We start from the raw sequence: 20,517 nt of genomic DNA on the forward strand, positions 1-20,517 counted from the left end.
CATGCTGCGATTTTGTACGGCCGTAGAAAGCCGTATAATACTGATCAGTAAAATACGGCAAATAGGAGCAGGGGCATAGAGAATAATTGTGCCGTATTTTTTGCGAGTTTTACGGACGTAGATTCTGCGCTCTTACGTCCGTAAAACTCGCATGTGTGACGGCGGCCTAACCCTAATCCCAACTGTAGCCATAACCCTAATCACAACCCTAATCCCAACCCTAACCGTAATCGTAACCATAATCCCAACCCTAATCCTAACCCTAATCACAACCCTAACCACAACCCTAATTCCAACCCTAACCCTAAGGCTATGTGCCCACGTTGCGGATTCGTGTGAGATTTTTCAGCACCATTTTTGAAAAATCTGCAGTTAAAAGGCACTGCGTTTTACCTGCGGATTTAGCGTGGATTTCCAATGTTTTTTGTGCGGATTTCACCTGCGGATTCCTATTGAGGAACAGGTGTAAATCGCTGCGGAATCCGCACAAAGAATTGACATGCTGCGGAAAATACAACGCAGCGTTTCCGCGCTGTATTTTCCGCACCATGGGCACAGCGGATTTGGTTTTCCATAAGTTTACTTGGTACTGTAAACCTGATGGAAAACTGCCACGAATCCGCAGCGGCCAATCCGCTGCGGATCCGCAGCCAAATCCGCACAGTGTGCACAAAGCCTAATTCTAAAGGTATGTGCACACACTGCGGAAAACGCTGCGGATCCGCAGCAGTTTCCCATGAGTTTACAGTTCAATGTAAACCTATGGGAAACAAAAATCGCTGTACACATGCTGCAGAAAAACTGCACGGAAACGCAGCGGTTTACATTCCGCAGCATGTCACTTCTTTCTGCGGATTCCGCAGCGGTTTTACAACTGCTCCAATAGTAAACTGCAGTTGTAAAACCGCAGTGAAATGCACAGATAAACCGCGGTAAATCCGCCATAAATCCGCAGCGGTTTAGCACTGCGGATTTATCAAATCGGCTGCGGAAAAATCCGCAGAGGACCAGAATACGTGTGCACATACCGAAACCCTAACCCTAACCCTAACCCTAGTTCTTACCCCAACCTTAGTGGAATAAAAAAAAATTCTTTATTTTATTATTGTCCCTATCTATGGGGGTGACAAAGGCGGGGGGTCATTTAGTATTTTTTTTATTTTGATCACTGTGATAGGTCACAGTGATCAAAATGCACTTGAAACAAATCTGCCGGCCGGCAGATTCGGCGGGCGTACTGTGCATGCGCCCGCCATTTTGGAAGATGGCGGCGCCCAGGAAAGAAGACGGACGGACCACGGGAGGCTCGGTAAGTATGATGGGGTGGGGGGGAGCACAAAGGGGGTGGATCGGAGCATGGGGGGGTGGATCGGAGCACGGGGGGTGGATCAGAGCACGGGGTGGATCGGAGCACGGGGGGGTGGATCGGAGCACGGGGGGTGGATCGGAGAGCAGGGGGGTGGATCGGAGTGCAGGGGGGGTGGTTGGAGCATGGGGGTGGGATTGGAGCACGGGGGTGAGCGGACAAGAGCACGGGGGGAGCGGACAGGAGGACGGAGGGGAGCGGAGCTGTGTACCGGACTGATCGGAGGACTGGGGGGGGGGATCGGTGGCGGTGGGGGGTGGGTGCAGACCAGTGTTTCCAGCCATGGCCGATGATATTGCAGCATCGGCCATGGCTGGATTGTAATATTTCACCAGTTTTAATAGGTGAAATATTACAAATCGCTCTGATTGGCAGTTTCACTTTCAACAGCCAATCAGAGCGATCGTAGCCACGGGGGGTGAAGCCACCCCCCCTGGGCTGTTCTACCACTCCCCCTGTCCCTGCAGATCGGGTGAAATGGGAGTTAACCCTTTCACCCGATCTGCAGGGATGCAATCATTCTGTGACACAGCATATGCATCACAGGTCGGATTGGCACCGACTTTCATGACGCATACGCTGTGTCACAGGTCGGGAAGGGGTTAAAGGAAAAGTCAGCGGGAATGTAAAAGTTGCATCTTTTGTTCTGGCTAAAAAATGGATTTCTAATTAGACATTGCATTGGTAAAATTAGTGATCCAAGACCACCACTGATATCCAGAATGAAAGAGGTCTGTAGAGCTTAAAGGGTTATTTTCTTTATGTCAGGAGCACACTGCTCTCAGCCCCTGGCTTTCTGTTTTGCAGGGGCAGTGCACTCCTGAATATTTCAGGCTGGCAGCATGGTCAGGCCACTGGCACGACCTGAGCATTCTCCCTTGTTGCAAACAGAGGCAGTTTTGTCTCTGCATCATGTGAGGAGTGCAGGTGGACTGAGGCTGGTCAGATCCATGTACCAAATTCTCAAACACAGAAGCGATATCCTGGTCATGCAGCTTACCTAGGTAACCAGCCTCTCAGAGACTGCAAAGTGGCTGGTAACCTTGGCAACTGAGCTGGACACTATAGAATTAAAAATCCCTTTGTTCTTGAGTGTAGAGAGGATTTTTAATGAGAAGGGCATTGTTTGTTTTACAAGTACTTTGAAATTTAACCCATTTGCCATTACTAAGCAAAACCTGCAGCATTAATTGAGATTTTTCATAAGACAAGGTCCACTGGGCTGCATCAAAAACTGGGTCAGTCATGCCTTCAAAATGGCAATGTGATTGGCTCAGTGTACTCTGTTTGCTTGTCCGTGTCCCGGATGGGGGTAGGAGCTACATTTGATTGCATACACTATTCCACTCATGCCATGGAACTGTGTGTAAAAATGCCTATATGTAACACCATATTGGCTATAGCTGGTCCGTGTGCTGTCCATATGTGGACCATCATTCACATGGACAACATATAGGCAGAATCCAAGGACATATAAATTAGCTTTTATGATAATGTGAAATTTGATCCCTCTATTGCACTGTAATTGTAGACATCAGTGGCATGTCGATCACGGAATTCACCAATGTGACGTGTCTATGGACATCTCTTGACTAGATCAGCCTTGATGTAGCACGTTCCTCCTAGTTCAGATTCTAAATACACGTGAGTCATGCTTGCCATGACAATAAGTAAATAGATATTCTTGTAAAAAGCTTGAACCTTCTATTCAGTTGGAAAACATGCACAGTAAATGCCCGATGTACCAGCAACTAAACCATTAACAGCTTGTGCCAATCTCAGTGTTCATTTAGGCTCATGGCCGCTGCTGCTCAGTTCTACTTGGCATTGAACACGCTGTTTGTTTCAGGTCACTGGTTTAATAAGAAAACGAAGTGACTTGTGTACTATTTGCAAAAAAAAACCTGGCGGCTTTAGCCTTACCTGAATGTATTCTGTGAGTGAATTAAATATTTGTTTGGTCACAGCCAGAGACTTTGAAAAGTTGTGCTGCCCAGATTCATCAATCACTTCTTTCCCTGAGTAGTACCAGTAGAAGTCACTGATAGATTCCTGCAGAGAAAGCAGATTAGCTGAGCATAAGAAACCCATACACCTGAGGCAAAGGAGTTATTGTATGATAATACTTAATAATATTACTAGTGTTCAGAGAAAGGAAACAATCACGATGCAGTAACAGATTGTACAGTCTATTCAATAATTCCTAAATCAGAGAAGGTCCCGGGGTTCAGCTAATATATTGTATTAGCTAGTAGACCCCTCCACAGGCTGAATAGATATGTTGGACTATTAATTCACACTCCAACAATTGCTTTTCAATATTTGGAAAGCAGAACTTTTAGCGGCATGTAATTTTTAGGTAAAAAATTCGGTGCTGATTGCTTAACGCACAGACAAGAAGAGTGCCCCTGTGCAAGAACGGTATATGGGCCCTTTGCAGTCCAATATTTCATCATAATGCTCCCTTTTATGTGTCTGTGGAGATGGAAGTGGGCCCAAATCGTATGTCCGCCACTTGCTTAATGTCATTTTATAGTAGGTAGAGCTTTTTTTCTAACACAATGCTCCTAATCTTCTGCATAAATATTTTGGATGCCTTCCGCCATTCTTAGATGAAGCTCACTTCATGTAGTCCTGTAGATCACCTAGCAAATCTACAGGACTAGGCTCACACTGCTGGAACCCCCAGTGGACGCAGCAGCAGGGGTACTGAGTCTCCCCTTTCATTAGAACGATGGTTGAGTATGTACACTCTAGAGCTATGAGCCTGACAGAGATAGCGGAGCACTGTACTCCACTATTTTTATCAAGGTTTCATTGTCGGTGAGGCTAATAGAGACTTATAACCTATCATTTGGATAGCTGTTTCAAGAAATAATTCAGAACAATATTTTATATTCACTCAACTAGTATTCAATGGTGAAGTTTACTTGAAAACCATAGTCAACCTCTGGCTGTAACCTTAATTTCTATTTTCCTTTTTACATTTAATTGATTTTGTGTTGAATCTTTGCTGGTGATTGCAGCCTGAAGAAATACTCCCAAGACAGCCATAATGGGAAATCACTGGAGACTCAATTTCCCATCAATTTTGAACACTGGGCCTAATGACTAAGACATTGTGATGAGTACACCTATAAATGCAACTATAACATAATTGGACATTGGTGGGATCGATCTACCGATCCGTCTACAACTTTAAGATTTAAGTAGGCCTAAAGAAGGGCAATTACATAATATTACATTAGTTTTGTCCAAATGGAATTTCTTATTTTTAATAGTGTTATACAAATGTGGAAGAAAAGAGCACATATAGAACAACAATTTAGCAAAATTCTCTGTTTTAAAATGGGTCTGTATGATTATAAGCGGCATGCCTTATGTTTGAGATTCGTAGACCAAGATGTAGAAAGAGAAAAATCATTATAAAGTTGACTTGTCGCTGTTTTTGTGTCTGCTTTTCATTGCTGCTCCCCTTGACCTATTCTGGAAGTACATTTTTATCCGTATTTACTTCATCAAATCCACTCATTATAGGGTTAACTGAAAACAAGATCACATTTCTGATGCTAAACAGTAGCAGATGTAAAATATTCCCCATGCATTATACAGGGAATCAAATTCCCATTGTATGAGCTGAGGCCAAACCACAATAAACCTGTTGATTAAACATACTGGAGCACTGCAGCTTTACCGGAGATTTCTCCGCTCGCTCACATTTGTTCTATTTTCTGCCAGCTTTGACTTTTTCTCTCTTTTTCTCAGTAAAAGCCTGTAATATATTTTGCATTTAATCCTAAGGTTATATGAAGCCTGTTTGTGGCACACACTGTTATCAGCCGCAGGTTAAGAGTGTACACATTGCTCCGTGACTGCATAAAGGAACCATATAAAGGCAGATTTTTCATGGTCTGCTGGACATCTGCATAACATGGGACTCAGTGTTACCATCAGGTCCCTAGAAGGAAGCTTTCCAAAATTAAAAAATATACTAAAGTCTTCTAAAAAAAAAAAATACTTCTAGTTACCTGCAGCCGTAGAAGGTAATCCACCGTGCTAATGATGATGTTCACTGTTGTCGTATTACCCATTTGGGTTCTCAGGAAGTTCTGAAAGTCTGAAGGGAAAACAGATTTTATTTTGTAGTTTGAGATAACAAGAAAAGAGCATTTAGTCAGAAGAAAAAAATGATAACTAATGTGCAATACTCTCAGAAATCTTGCATATTTTGTATATAATACAAGTCTTTGTTTCTGCTAGGGTCCTAGCTTTAGGCAGGGCAGAAGAAACATTTGCGCTGAGACCCTGAGCTTCTGACTACATTAGAAGATCCACCAAATATAACTAAATAGCACATGGTAGGTAGATCTCTCATCACAAATTTAGCGTTAGGTCCCTGGAGCTTTGGATTATTTCACTAGTCTCTTATCAGAATCAATGGCTATCAAAATACTCTTGGCATTACAGGAAATTTTGGGCTTATCTCACCGTTGTTGTGTCCTTCACACAGTAGTTGCAGGAACCTGAAGAGGTCTCTTGTAAATTCATCATTCTGTAAAACCTTTTCACCTTGAGAAGACAATCAATTTCATCATGTAGTTATTTTACCTTCTTGCATCGAGTGCTCAGAAGCATTGAATTACAAATACCAATATCCGGACACCATAGTCAGCATCATTTGTAAGATTATAGAACATTGAAAAAGATAATCCTGACTGTTACATTGGCCATTATTTTATAGACATTTTTATATTAAAGCAGATGTCCACCTTTGGTGACAACAAATATCCATGTGTCTGTGTTTAAATAAATATACACACATATACGTAAATCTTTAGTTTTATTAATGTACAGTACAGACCAAAAGTTTGGACACACCTTCTCATCCAAAGATTTTTCTGTATTTTCATGAATGAAAATTGTACATTCACACTGAAGGCATCACTATGAATTAACACATGTGGAATTATATACTTAGCACAAAAGTGTGAAACAACTGAAAATATGTCTTATATTCTAGGTTCTTCAAAGTAGCCACCTTTTGCTTTGATGACTGCTTTGCACACTCTTGGCATTCTCTTGATGAGCTTCAAGAGGTAGTCACTGGAAATGGTCTTCCAACAATCTTGAAGGAGTTCCCAGAGATTCTTAGCACTTGTTGGCCCTTTTGCCTTCACTCTGCAGTCCAGCTCACCCCAAACCATCTCGATTGGGTTCAGGTCTGGTGACTGTGGAGGCCAGGTCATCTGGCGTAGCACCCTATCACTCTCCTTCTTGGTCAAATAGCCCTTACACAGCCTGGAGGTGTGTTTGGGGTCATTGTCCTGTTGAAAAATAAATGATGGTCCAATTAAACGCAAACCGGATGGAATAGCATGCTGCTGCAAGATGCTGTGGTAGCCATGCTGGTTCAGTATGCCTTCTTGTTTGGGCTTAAGAACCAAAGGAATGGACATTAGACCAGTGGAAATCTGTGCTTTGGTCTGATGAGTCCAAATTTTAGATCTTTGGTTCCAACCACCGTGTCTTTGTGTGACGCAGAAAAGGTGAACGGATGGACTCTACATGCCTGGTTCCCACCGTGAAGCATGGAGGAGGAGGTGTGATGGTGTGGGGGTGCTTTGCTGATGACACTGTTGAGGATTTATTCAAAATTGAAGGCATACTCCAGGCTGTGTAAGGGCTATTTGACCAAGAAGGAGAGTGATGGGGTGCTACGCCAGATGACCTGGCCTCCACAGTCACCTGAACCTAATCAAGATGGTTTGGGGTTAGCTGGACCGCAGAGTGAAGGCAAAAGGGCCAACAAGTGCTAAGCATATCTGGGAACTCCTTCAAGATTGTTGGAAGACCATTCCCGGTGACTACCTCTTGAAGCTCAACAAGAGAGTGCCAAGAGTGTGCAAAGCAGTAATCAAAGCAAAAGGTGGCTACTTTGAAGAACCTAGAATATAAGACATATTTTCAGTTGTTTCACACTTTTTTGTTAAGTATATAATTCCACATGTGTTAATTCCTAGTTTTGATGTCTTTAGTGTGAATGTACAATTTAGATAGTCATGAAAATACAGAAAAATCTTTGAACGAGAAGGTGTGTCCAAACTTTTGGTCTGTACTGTATAGTGAAATGCATGTATTTGGGGCTAAAAATCATTTTCCAATTGGGTTTCCTTAAAAAGTTATCTGTGATGTGGTCATGAATTAGCTGAGTGGAGCTCCGACAAAAGACCAAAGAATTACAAACTCCCCACCAGACAGTTGCTGTGGAACTCATTCTTCAGCCAGCAATTAACAGTGCAACACAGAGGCTATAGAAGGCAAACTGCTACATTTTTAATGAAACCTACCATATTTTTTGGACTATAAGATGCACCCTTTTCCTTCAAAAATGTGGAGGAAAATGGAGGGGTGCGTATTATAGTCCAGATGCATCTGCTCCATCTGTGGATGGGAGGTTGGGGAGCGGCAGCTACAGAGCAGCGGGTCACAGGAGGCAGGAGCCGGTTGCTGCAGTTATCTCCTGTGCCCACTGCTAAAAAGAGATGAAATTTCACTGCTTTCCACACCCATGGGATTGAAGATCAGGGAATATTAATTTCTCTTTAATAGTGGACATGCTGTTAGCCGCAGCGGCCGGCTTCATGTAACTGTCGAGCTTTCACGTGTGCCGCTACTTAAGGGAATAAATATTCACTGCTCTCCACTCCCATAAGCATGGAGAGCATGGAATATTCATTGATTTTTATTAGGCTACGTTCACTTTTGCGTTGTTGTGTGCTGCGTCAGCGACGCAACACACAACGAACGCAAAACGCATGCGTTCATTTTTATAGCGCAAAAAATGCAACAAGCTGCCTCCTCTGCGCCTTGACGCTTGCGCCCAAAAAACGCATGCGTCACAAAACGCATGTCCATGCGCTCCCCATGTTAAATAAAGGGGCGCATGGCGCATGCATCGCCGCAGTTGCGCCCGACACACCGCAAATGTGAACATAGCCTTAGTGGGCACAGGAGCAGCAGCCGCTGGCTCCTGCAGCTGCCAGGCGATCACGTATGCCCGCTATTAAAAATAAGGAATATTCACTGCTCTCAGTCAATATTCATTCCCTTTAGTAGCGAGCACACATGAACGCCCAGCAGCTGCATGAAGCCGGAGGCTGCGGCTAACACTGTGCCTACTATTAAAGATCAGTAAAAATTCACTGCTCCACATGCCGATAGTCTCGATGTGGGGAACAGCGAGTACTCTGGAGAGGTCCTCTGCTTGTAGGCAGCGCTGTCATGCATTACCTACAAGCATAAATCAGCTGCTGACAACAGGAAGCTGTGAGGGAGCACAGGAAGGTAATTAGGATGGTTTATGTTTTTTTAATGTTTTTCTGATTGGGGCATGCATACCAGGACAGAGATTGGGGCCTTGCCTACCAGGATATGGATGAGGGGGCCATGCCTACCAGAATAGGGATGAGGGGGCCATGCCTACCAGGATAGGGATAAGGAGTCCATGCCTACCAGGATAGGGATGAAGAGGCTATGCCTACCAGGACAGGGATGAGGGGGCAATGCCTACCAGGATAGGGGATATTAATACAGAATTGACCACATTTTTTATTCTATTTTTTTTTCTAATTTCCTCCTCTAAAACCTAGGTGCGTCTTATGGTCCTGTGCATCTTATAGTCCAAAAAATACGGTAATTGCAAAATTTAGGTTTATCCTGAATTACATGCATGTAAAGAGGTTGTCCACTACTTTGTTATTGATGACTTGTCCTTAGGATAGGTCATTAATGTCTGATCGGTCGGGGTCGACACCCTGCATCACTGACGATCAGCTGTTCTCGGTGTTGGTTGCTGACAGCTGGAAATGCTCAATAGCAGAGCTCATCCATCTGCGATAGTGACCACAACTGGATACTGCACATTTGCCTCCTATTGATTTGAATAGGAAGCGGATGTGCAGTACCCAACAATTATTAGCAGACAAAGCAGCTCCGCAATTGAGCATTTCTGACTGTCGGCTACCGAAAAAGACAAGGAAAGCATCTGAGCAGCAGAGGTTCCAGGTGTTAGCTCCTGACAGATCAGACATTGATGACCTGTCCTAACAATAGGTCATCAATGATAAAGTACTGGACAACCTCTTTAAGTAATTGAATAATATTTGAGACAAATTCTGTCTTAGGACTACACTTTCAAACTGAACAGATCACAGCAGAACAGAGAATATCTAAATATTGTTATTAGGTGAGTGACATACAGTATGTGGGAATGTATCCTACATTGTACGAATTACATGAGCTACATTCCTACTTTTTATAGTGGCAATAAAAATAAATATTTTATGTCTAGGGCCACTACATGAGCTGATTTTTTTTTTACAATTACATTCCCTAAGAGAGGTGATGTAACTACGGTAATCTACATGAAGACAGTAATGCAGCAGAATATATGGCAAAAGGTAAGAAGTGAATAATTACAGATGATCAGATAACTAATTAATGTCTGCAGGCGTATGCTGATAAGATGAGTTAGGCTGCTTTCACACTTGCGTTTTGTGCTGCACGTCGTTGTGTAGCAAAATGACGTATCGACGGGCGTCATGAAAATAGGGGAAAACGTGTATGACACATCCAGTGTAATGACGGATGCGTCGTCCATAAATTCCGGGAATCAAATGTTCGGGGACGAGAGAGAGAGAGAGAGAAAGAGAGAGAGAGATTTGAAAATCCTTCCGGGTATGCTCAGAGGAGAAAAACGGGATCCGTCGCTGGATTCCAGTGTGTGACGGTCAGCGACGCATCCTGCGTCCATAGGCTTCCATTATAGACGACGACGGGCAGCGCAGGATGCGTCGCTGAACGATTTTCCGACGTGCAGAAAAAACGTTCCTATGAACGTTTTCTCCGCACGATGGACAGCTATTTTCCGACGGATCCAGTGCACGACGGATGAAATGGATGGCCATCCGACACAATTGGTCGCTAACACAAGTTTATGGGAAAATGAAGGATCCTGCAAATTTTTTTGCAGGATCCTGCATTCTCAAAAATCGACGGATTGTGACGGAAGCTGAAAAACTCAAGTGTGAAAGTAGCCTTAGCCTACTACTTTATCTAGTGCAAGCATGCATCCATCAGCACGTCCTATATATTGTAACAAATGTCTGGGATCAAAAGTAATTAAGAAACCATTTATATGAAGTTGAAATTTTACATACCTCGTTCCCGGACAATGACTGCAAATCAGAAGGATAAAAAAAAGGGAGAAATAGAGGGTTACGTTTTGAGAAGTCAGTGAAAAGCACAAAGTAAATTATAATGTATTCTTTACATGCCCTGTGATGTGAAAGAACAACCAGAATCTGTCCCAAAACAATTTGGTACAAACTGGTACATGATCGCTGCCTACAATAAAGTGGTTCATTAACCTGATGTCAGGGATCCATCTCCTTCTGACTAACTAATTTCTTCTAGAACTTAAGTCTTATAGTAAATTGTGTCATAATAAGTTATAATAATGGTTAGCAAGGTGAAATCCTAAGCGAGTCTCTCGGGGACAGATGAAGTAGCGCCAACACGCGTGTCGGGGTCTGAGGTGAAGGCAGATGAGGTCACACATTCTATTTTTTATTTTCTGGTAGGTCTGACAATGATGATTCTTTATCTCTTTACTATTGATTTCATTTTGTGTATTACATTGCACTATTTGTGTGCATTACATTGCACTAAACCTATGTAGATCTGACTTTCACAATTGCATTGTAATTAACTTTGTGAATATTATGCAAGTACCACTCCTAGGCAGTCCCGATGCAACTGATGACCCCAGGGGTCAGGTATGCAGGTACGGGTAGGACTAGGACTCAGTTTAGACTACTAAGTGCTGGATCCTCTGTAAAACTGTTACTGACACAGACATGGACTCTGGCTCCATTCAGACTACTAAGTCCAGAATCCTCTGCAGAACGGTTACTGACACTGACACAGAGGCTCAGACAGCGCTGTTTCGGAGACTGGTTGCAGCAGTTCGGATATATGGGGTACTCAGATAGGCAACATTCAGACACACAGGTCTCCGATACTGATTCAGCGACTGGCCACACACAAACCAGGGTACAAGGTTTAGGCACTGTTCACACCAGGACCAGGGGACTATGGGTTCAGGACACTGGCCACACCAGGGCCAGGGAAACTCATAACTTCACTAGACCATCTCACTCACTAATGATTCACTGTGTTGCTTGGCACCTCCCTATTGAAGAGGGTGCCTTTTAAAAATGATGCCTCCCAGCTATTGGCTTGGAGCCATCTTGCAGGTGCACACTAATACTAAAGGCCTTCTAACCATTGGCTGAGGACATTTAACTATGTGTGTGTTAGGTGGCAGAAAGCTGGACACAGGGGGGGGGGCAGAAAGCTGGACACGTGGGGGCAGAAAGCTGGACACAGAGGGGGCAGAAAGCTGGATACAGGGGGGGCAGAAAGCCGGACACGGGGGGGCAGAGAGCTAGACACAGGGGCAGAAAGCTGGACACGGGGGGGTGCAGAAAGCTGGACATGGGGGGGCAGAAGGCTGGACACGGGGGGGGGGGGGGGGCAGAAGGCTGAACACGGGGGGGGGGGGCAGAAAGCTGGACACAGGGGGGCAGAAAGCTGGACACGGGGGGCAGAAAGCTGGACACGGGGGGCAGAGTGCTGGACACAGATGGGGCAGAGTGCTGGACACAGATGGGGCAGAGTGCTGGACACAGATGGGGCAGAGTGCTGGACACAGATCGGGCAGAGTGCTGGACACAGATCGGGCAGAGTGCTGGACACAGATGAGGCAGGATTGGAAACAGATGGGGCAGAGTGCTGGACACAGATGGGGCAGGATTGGACACAGACAGGGCAGAGTGCTGGACACAGATGGGGCAGAGTGCTGGACACAGATGGGGCAGTCAGTGCTGGACACAGATGGGGCAGGATTGGACACAGATGGGGCAGAGTGCTGGACACAGATGGGGCAGAGTGCTGGACACAGATGGGGCAGAGTGCTGGACACAGATGGGGCAGGATTGGACACAGATGGGGCAGAGTGCTGGACAGAGATGGGGCAGAGTGCTGGACAGAGATGGGGCAGAGTGCTGGACAGAGATGGGGCAGAGTGCTGGACAGAGATGGGGCAGAGTGCTGGACAGAGATGGGGCAGAGTGCTGGACAGAGATGGGGCAGAGTGCTGGACAGAGATGGGGCAGGATTGGAAACAGATGGGGCAGAGTGCTGGACACAGATGGGGCAGGATTGGACACAGACGGGGCAGAGTACTGGACACAGATCAGGCAGGATTGGACACAGACGGGGCAGAGTGCTGGACACAGATGGGGCAGGATTGGACACAGATGGGGCAGAGTGCTGAGCACAGATGGGGCAGAGTGCTGGACAGAGATGGGGCAGAGTGCTGGACAGAGATGGGGCAGAGTGCTGGACAGAGATGGGGCAGAGTGCTGGACAAAGATGGGGCAGAGTGCTGGACAGAGGTGGGGCAGAGTGCTGGACAGAGATGGGGCAGAGTGCTGGACACAGATGAGGCAGGATTGGAAACAGATGGGGCAGATTGCTGGACACAGATGGGGCAGGATTCGACACAGACGGGGCAGAGTACTGGACACAGATGGGGCAGGATTGGACACAGACGGGGCAGAGTGCTGGACACAGATGGGGCAGGATTGGACACAGATGGGGCAGAGTGCTGGACACAGATGGGGCAGAGTGCTGGACACAGATGGGGCAGAGTGCTGGACACAGATGGGGCAGGATTGGACACAGATGGGGCAGGATTGGACACAGATGGGGGGGCAGAAAGCTGGACACGGGGGGGGGCGGAAAGCTGGACACGGGGGGGGGGGCGGAAAGCTGGACACAGGGGGGGGGGCGGAAAGCTGGACACAGGGGGGGCAGAAAGCTGGACACAGGGGCAGAAAGCTGGACACGGGGGGCAGAAAGCTGGACACGGGGGGGCAGAAAGCTGGACACGGGGGGGGGCAGAAAGCTGGACACGGGGGGGGGGCAGAAAGCTGGACTCAGGGGGCAGAAAGCTGGACAGGGGGGCAGAAAGCTGGACACAAGGGGGGGCAGAAAGCTGGACACGGGGGGCAGAGTGCTGGACACAGATGAGGCAGAGTGCTGGACACAGATGGGGCAGAGTGCTGGACACAGATGAGGCAGGATTGGAAACAGATGGGACAGAGTGCTGGACACAGATGGGACAGAGTGCTGGACACAGATGGGGCAGGATTGGACACAGATGGGGCAGAGTGCTGGACACAGATGGGGCAGAGCGCTGGACACAGATGCGGCAGTCAGTGCTGGACACAGATGGGGCAGGATTGGACACAGATGGGGCAGAGTGCTGGACACAGATGGGGCAGAGTGCTGGACACAGATGGGGCAGAGTGCTGGACACAGATGGGGCAGGATTGGACACAGATGGGGCAGAGTGCTGGACAGAGATGGGGCAGAGTGCTGGACAGAGATGGGGCAGAGTGCTGGACAGAGATGGGGCAGAGTGCTGGACAGAGATGGGGCAGAGTGCTGGACAGAGATGGGGCAGATTGCTGGACAGAGATGGGGCAGGATTGGAAACAGATGGGGCAAAGTGCTGGACACATATGGGGCAGGATTGGACACAGACGGGGCAGAGTACTGGACACAGATCGGGCAGGATTGGACACAGACGGGGCAGAGTGCTGGACACAGATGGGGCAGGATTGGACACAGATGGGGCAGAGTGCTGAGCACAGATGGGGCAGAGTGCTGGACAGAGATGGGGCAGAGTGCTGGACAGAGATGGGGCAGAGTGCTGGACAGAGATGGGGCAGAGTGCTGGACAGAGATGGGGCAGAGTGCTGGACAAAGATGGGGCAGAGTGCTGGACAGAGGTGGGGCAGAGTGCTGGACAGAGATGGGGCAGAGTGCTGGACACAGATGAGGCAGAATTGGAAACAGATGGGGCAGATTGCTGGACACAGATGGGGCAGGATTTGACACAGACGGGGCAGAGTACTGGACACAGATGGGGCAGGATTGGACACAGATGGGGCAGAGTGCTGGACACAGATGGGGCAGGATTGGACACAGATGGGGCAGAGTGCTGGACACAGATGGGGCAGAGTGCTGGACACAGATGGGGCAGAGTGCTGGACACAGATGGGGCAGGATTGGACACAGATGGGGCAGGATTGGACACAGATGGGGGGGGCAGAAAGCTGGACACGGGGGGGCGGAAAGCTGGACACAGGGGGGGGCGGAAAGCTGGACACTGGGGGGGGCGGAAAGCTGGACACAGGGGGGGCAGAAAGCTGGACACAGGGGCAGAAAGCTGGACACGGGGGGGGCAGAAAGCTGGACACGGGGGGGCAGAAAGCTGGACACGGGGGGGGGGCAGAAAGCTGGACACGGGGGGGGCAGAAAGCTGGACACGGGGGGGGGCAGAAAGCTGGACTCAGGGGGCAGAAAGCTGGACAGGGGGGCAGAAAGCTGGACACAAGGGGGGGCAGAAAGCTGGACACGGGGGGCAGAGTGCTGGACACAGATGGGGCAGAGTGCTGGACACAGATGGGGCAGAGTGCTGGACACAGATGAGGCAGGATTGGAAACAGATGGGACAGAGTGCTGGACACAGATGGGGCAGAGTGCTGGACACAGATGGGGCAGGATTGGACACAGACGGGACAGAGTGCTGGACACAGATGGGGCAGGATTGGACACAGATGGGGCAGAGTGCTGGACACAGATGGGGCAGAGTGCTGGACACAGATGGGGCAGAGTGCTGGACACAGATGGGGCAGTCAGTGCTGGACACAGATGGGGCAGGATTGGACACAGACGAGGCAGAGTGCTGAACACAGATGGGGCAGGATTGGACACAGATGGGGCAGAGTGCTGGACACAGATGGGGCAGAGTGCTGGACACAGATGGGGCAGGATTGGACACAGATGGGGCAGAGTGCTGGACAGAGATAGGGCAGAGTGCTGGACAGAGATGGGGCAGAGTGCTGGACAGAGATGGGGCAGAGTGCTGGACAGAGATGGGGCAGAGTGCTGGACAGAGATGGGGCAGAGTGCTGGACAGAGATGGGGCAGAGTGCTGGACACAGATGAGGAAGGATTGGAAACAGATGGGGCAGAGTGCTGGACACAGATGGGGCAGGATTGGACACAGACGGGGCAGAGTACTGGACACAGATGGGGCAGGATTGGACACAGACGGGGCAGAGTGCTGGACACAGATGGGGCAGGATTGGACACAGATGGGGCAGAGTGCTGGACACAGATGGGGCAGAGTGCTGGACACAGATGGGGCAGAGTGCTGGACACAGATGGGGCAGGATTGGACACAGATGGGGCAGAGTGCTGGACACAGATGGGGCAGGATTGGACACAGATGGGGCAGAGTGCTGGACACAGATGGGGCAGAGTGCTGAGCACAGATGGGGCAGAGTGCTGTACACAGATGGGGCAGAGTGCTGGACACAGATGGGGCAGGATTGGAAACAGATGGGGCAGGATGGATACGATGGAGACAGATGGGGCAGGATGGGGAGATCATATGGGGCAGAATGGATACTCATGAGGGCAGGATGGGAGACCATATGGCTGACACCAGGAATGAGACACACGGGGGCCAGGATGGCGAATATTACCATAGGGGCTAATTAAGGGATATTATTATTGCAGTGATGTATTTATTTTATTTTTTGAGTATACTGTTTTAAATGGGTGGGGGGCGGTCCTGTTACTGTGTAGAGTGATACTATGTTGCCTTCTTCATGTGGTGTAATGTAGAAGTTGGGAAAATTAAGTAATGTGTTCTACAAGCGGAACTCGAGATAACTGTTTTATTTCCTGCAGAGACGAGTCCTGGCTGGATGAAGTGATGGCGGTCTGTGCTGGATGAAAGATGAAGGACTTCACCTAGAGACGTCACTGGTGAGTCAGTATTACCTATACACTGACACTATACACTGTATACTATATACAGAGGTCCTGTGTACAATGTCACCAGTGATCACTGTATTACCTATACATTATATACAGAGCTCCTGTGTGTAATGTCACCGGTGATCACTGTATTACCTGTACACAGACACTGCTTACTAATTACAGATCTCCTGTGCATAATGGCACTGATGGTGACAGTATTGTGGGGGTTTTTTTTTATTACTGATCAGTATTGTAGTATTCAGTCATTGGTGGTAATATGCGGTCTGGTCATGGTGTAGCGGTATTTGTTCCTTGTATTTTATATTATTCGATCACTGTGGTGGTAATATGTCATCTGGTCATAGTGCTGTGGTATTTGTTCCTTGTATGTAGTATTATAGGTCATTTTAAAAATTGAAAAATAAATAAAAATATACCTAAATTGTATTGCATATTTTAACAAATATTTAATAGGTTACAGCAGAGTAGGGCCCGGCCAAAAGTGTCTACCGTGTTATGGTGGCGGCTTAAAAAATCTTTTGGCCAAAACAAAAGCTGCCGGCTATATGTGTGATCTGGTGATGGGAACTGTCAATGTGTGATAGGTGAGAAGTGGAGATTTTCCAAGAGAGAGCGGTGGGACTGTGGACAGTTTGTGGGGTGGAGCCTGGAGGCGGGACTGGGGTGGAACCTGGGCGGAGTTTAAAGGGGGCCCCGAAAATTTTGCCAGTATGGGGCCCCAAAATTTCTAGTGGCAGCCCTGGCTGGACGTGATGCCAGGAGCTGTGGCGAGCACACAACTGGAGATGGGGAGCACGCCGGGGACCATGCCACATAGCTGAGGCATTGAGTATGGTGGCATCCCTGCATAGAGTGTGAAGGATAACCATGCAGGGGCCCCCAGCAATATTGTTACAGTGGATATACATGTGTGCATAAACATACCAGTTGTCATCATTCCTTCGTAGTGTTCTGCCATCCAGTGGCTACCCCTTGGATTGTCTTCATATTTTGTGTCTCTCATTTGCCTCCCCTTGCTTTCACTGCTTCTTGATTTTAATTGTTAACTTTTAATTTTGATTGCATAATTTTTTACCTCAATAAAATATTTATTGTTTATATACATCTGTTTGATTTCTGGTGGAGTTTTATTATGGAGTAACACTTCTATGATATTTTAGAAAATGACAAAAAGTCTGGAATTAATATCGGATGACACAGTTTGCAACTTAACTTCACCTAAAAGCTGTTTGATTGGTAAATTAGCTGCATCATCCTGTACCATGAAAAATGAAGCTGCTTTTATCTGTAGTCAATTTGAAAATGGTGCCAATCTTCACGTCAGTATGGTTTTATCACAGTGTGTCCTCAACATGGCGACCCACTATTTAGTGAAGTATTTTAATCTATATTCTTAGGGGTGTCTATAATTGGTAAAGCCTATACAAAGGCATTATGTTGTACAGTGTGTGATTTTTGGTTAATTCACATTTTTCCCCCCCAGTGATGAGAAGTCCCTGGGCCAGTGTGGCCAACTGCAGCGCAGATTTGACATCACTATGGATTATGCAATTGCAGTAAAACTGGCTAGGACTTTACATCAGTGTATAAAGCAATTAAGTGGTTGTCTGGCTAGAAAAAGTTTGAGCGCAATTGTGCAAATCAATTCTAAAGTGCCATAAAACAGTATTTGCCCCTTTCCTAATCTCTTCCATTTTTGCATTTTTGTCACACTTGAATATTTCACATCAATTAATTACTTTTAATATTATATACTGATAACCCAACTAAACAAATAGTGCTTTTTATAAATTATTTTATTTGTTAGAGGGAAAATTATCTTCAGCCTTACTTGGCCTTTTGTGAAAAATGAATTCCCCCTTAGCTAATGAATCAACCAGTTAATCAACTTCAGTTGATAATTCGGTACAATTTTACTAGCCCCACACAGCCATGATTGTTGCCAGATCTGTTGAACCTAAACAATTAAAAGGGATGTCTCAAGTTTTGTCTTCAGGAGTGCACCACTTTGCTGTCTCCTTGCTCGTTGAGGCCAATGCGCTCTTAAAGTTTGACAGTTTCTGTTGGTGGCATGGCTGGGCTACTGCCCAAAGCTATATGCTCTCTCATGCTGCTAGCAGAAGCAGTTTTACCTCAGCAGCATGAAAAGAGTACAGGGACACTGTGGTGGTCTGGATCCAACAATATGACCCTCATTACAGCAGCATTCTCAAATTATACAGGAGACAGCTTGCGAACAGGCACCCCTTTCCTAGGAGACCAGCTACCTCTTCTGGTAATCTTGGAAATGAGCTGTCAGCTCTTGAGAATGAAGAGAATTTTTAATAGGAAGTAAATTGCAAAGTTGCTTGTTTTTACAAGCCATTTGCAAATTCACCCATTTAATAAGATGAGAAAACCCCTTTAAATATATCTTCTATCGCATTACTAAAACATTGCTATTCAAGCGAACAGTAGTGAGAACCATTAACCAAAAATGAAGAACAGTGGTGAACCTTCCCAATAGTGGCCGACCTAACAAAATTTCACCAAGAGCTCAATGAAACATATAAAGAACTAAAGGCCTCTGTTGTCTCAGTTAAAGAAGTTATGAGAAAAACCATTAAAATGACATTAGAGGACTTGATAAGACTGAATAAATCTTTATCCGCAATAAATGGGACGATCTTTTTAGAAGCTGCATTTCGTCTTTATTTGTGTTGTCTTTATCTTATATTAAAATTTGTTGGATGATCTGAAAACATTTATATGTGACAAATTGCCAAAAATAGAAAAAAATCCGGAGAAGGGATGACACCTTTTTTCACAGAAGGGAATGATTTATCTGAAAATGAAGTTTTTAATGCAATGGGCCCACGATCAGATATAGCAGCACTTTGGACATTGTAATCACGAGGTTAAATCTGCATGTTTTTAGTGAACTTTGTGGATTTAATGTATCTAATGAATGACTATGGGAGAAACTATGCAGCGGAGACTAGCATCTCTCCTACCGAAATTAACATGCTACGTCTCGTAAAGCCGCACCGCCGGTGAGTTTACGTTGCATTAAATAGCAGCACAGTGGCCATGGGATTTCTATAAATCCCATACACTGTGCTTGTAATGTAGAATGATGCTATTTGAAAGCAGCACAAATGCGCGGTGTCCAAAACGTTGCTGTTCCTGGTTGTGGGCACGCAATCTTAAAGTTCTGTCAAAATGAAGAGGCCTAAAAAATGCTTAACATTGGTTTGACAATTAAATGTGTTCCGGAAATTACACTTACGTGTTCCTTCTTCCGTGACCATTCCAAGGCCTTCTGCTTTATTCTGTCTTTCAAATGCATTCAAGTCAAGAACACTGAATAAAAAAAGGCAAAACAAATGAGAATGATCCTTATTGACTATATAGACTATAGCGATGACCTTGCTCTTGCTAAGCCATGTACTGTAAGAGCGTGGGTTCAAGTTGAGTCATGTAATGTCACTAACAGAAACATGGTAGCATTTCAGCAACAACACAGCTTTATGGCTTTTTTTTTGTTTAGCAATTGACAATAACAGTATTACACTTCTCAAGGACAAAGCAAAAGTATCTATACAGAAATCATAGGAATGTAATTACCTGCATGACATCATTAGGCCAGACAAGCTTTGGAAAAATCCAGCATCCTTTTTCTCTTTTAGGTAATCTAACATTTTCTGTAAAAAGTGGGACATTAGTGTTCTGCACCTTAGAAATTCACAAACAGATTATTTATGCTTTTGACAAAATTATAAAGTGGCAAATAGGCCATTCCAGCTTCAGGTAAAATATACAATTGTTATTTCATCATCATTAAAATTCCATTTCAAAAGAAACAAAAAAGGGGGTGAATGAAAAAGAATATGGGATTGCTTTCAAAATGTGTCACTTCTTCCTCCACAACCTGCTTTTTTTTTTTTGTTTCCTTTAGAATGGAATTTTAATAATGAAATAATGATGTGCAATAACAAATTATATTGTAGTACCGTGTTAGCCAGAAAAATCGATGTGAATAATTTTCTGCCCAATGATGACAAAAGTACTCTTGGATTGGTACCTTTATTGGCTAACCAGAAAATAATATGTTTCCAAGCTTTCAGAGCACAGCGGCTCCTTCTTCAGGCAAGATTACAGATAGATTAATAAGAAAAAAGCACAAT

At 45.9% G+C, this 20,517-nt stretch overlaps 1 protein-coding gene across 1 annotated transcript in view; it reads right to left on the reverse strand.

Annotated features, from left to right (window-relative positions):
- Window positions 1-20,517, reverse strand: part of RYR3 (ryanodine receptor 3) — an 886,248-nt gene that overhangs the window by 136,056 nt on the left and 729,675 nt on the right. The window contains exons 81-86 of the mRNA XM_069732389.1: window positions 19,958-20,034; window positions 19,620-19,693; window positions 10,585-10,602; window positions 5,855-5,935; window positions 5,395-5,483; window positions 3,290-3,418 (exon numbers count right to left, since the gene is read on the reverse strand). Of these exons, the coding sequence (XP_069588490.1) occupies window positions 3,290-3,418; window positions 5,395-5,483; window positions 5,855-5,935; window positions 10,585-10,602; window positions 19,620-19,693; window positions 19,958-20,034 (468 nt within the window). The remainder of the gene's footprint in view (window positions 1-3,289; window positions 3,419-5,394; window positions 5,484-5,854; window positions 5,936-10,584; window positions 10,603-19,619; window positions 19,694-19,957; window positions 20,035-20,517) is intronic.

This window comes from Ranitomeya imitator, chromosome 1 (assembly GCF_032444005.1).
Source record: "Ranitomeya imitator isolate aRanImi1 chromosome 1, aRanImi1.pri, whole genome shotgun sequence".
NCBI lineage: Eukaryota > Metazoa > Chordata > Amphibia > Anura > Dendrobatidae > Ranitomeya > Ranitomeya imitator.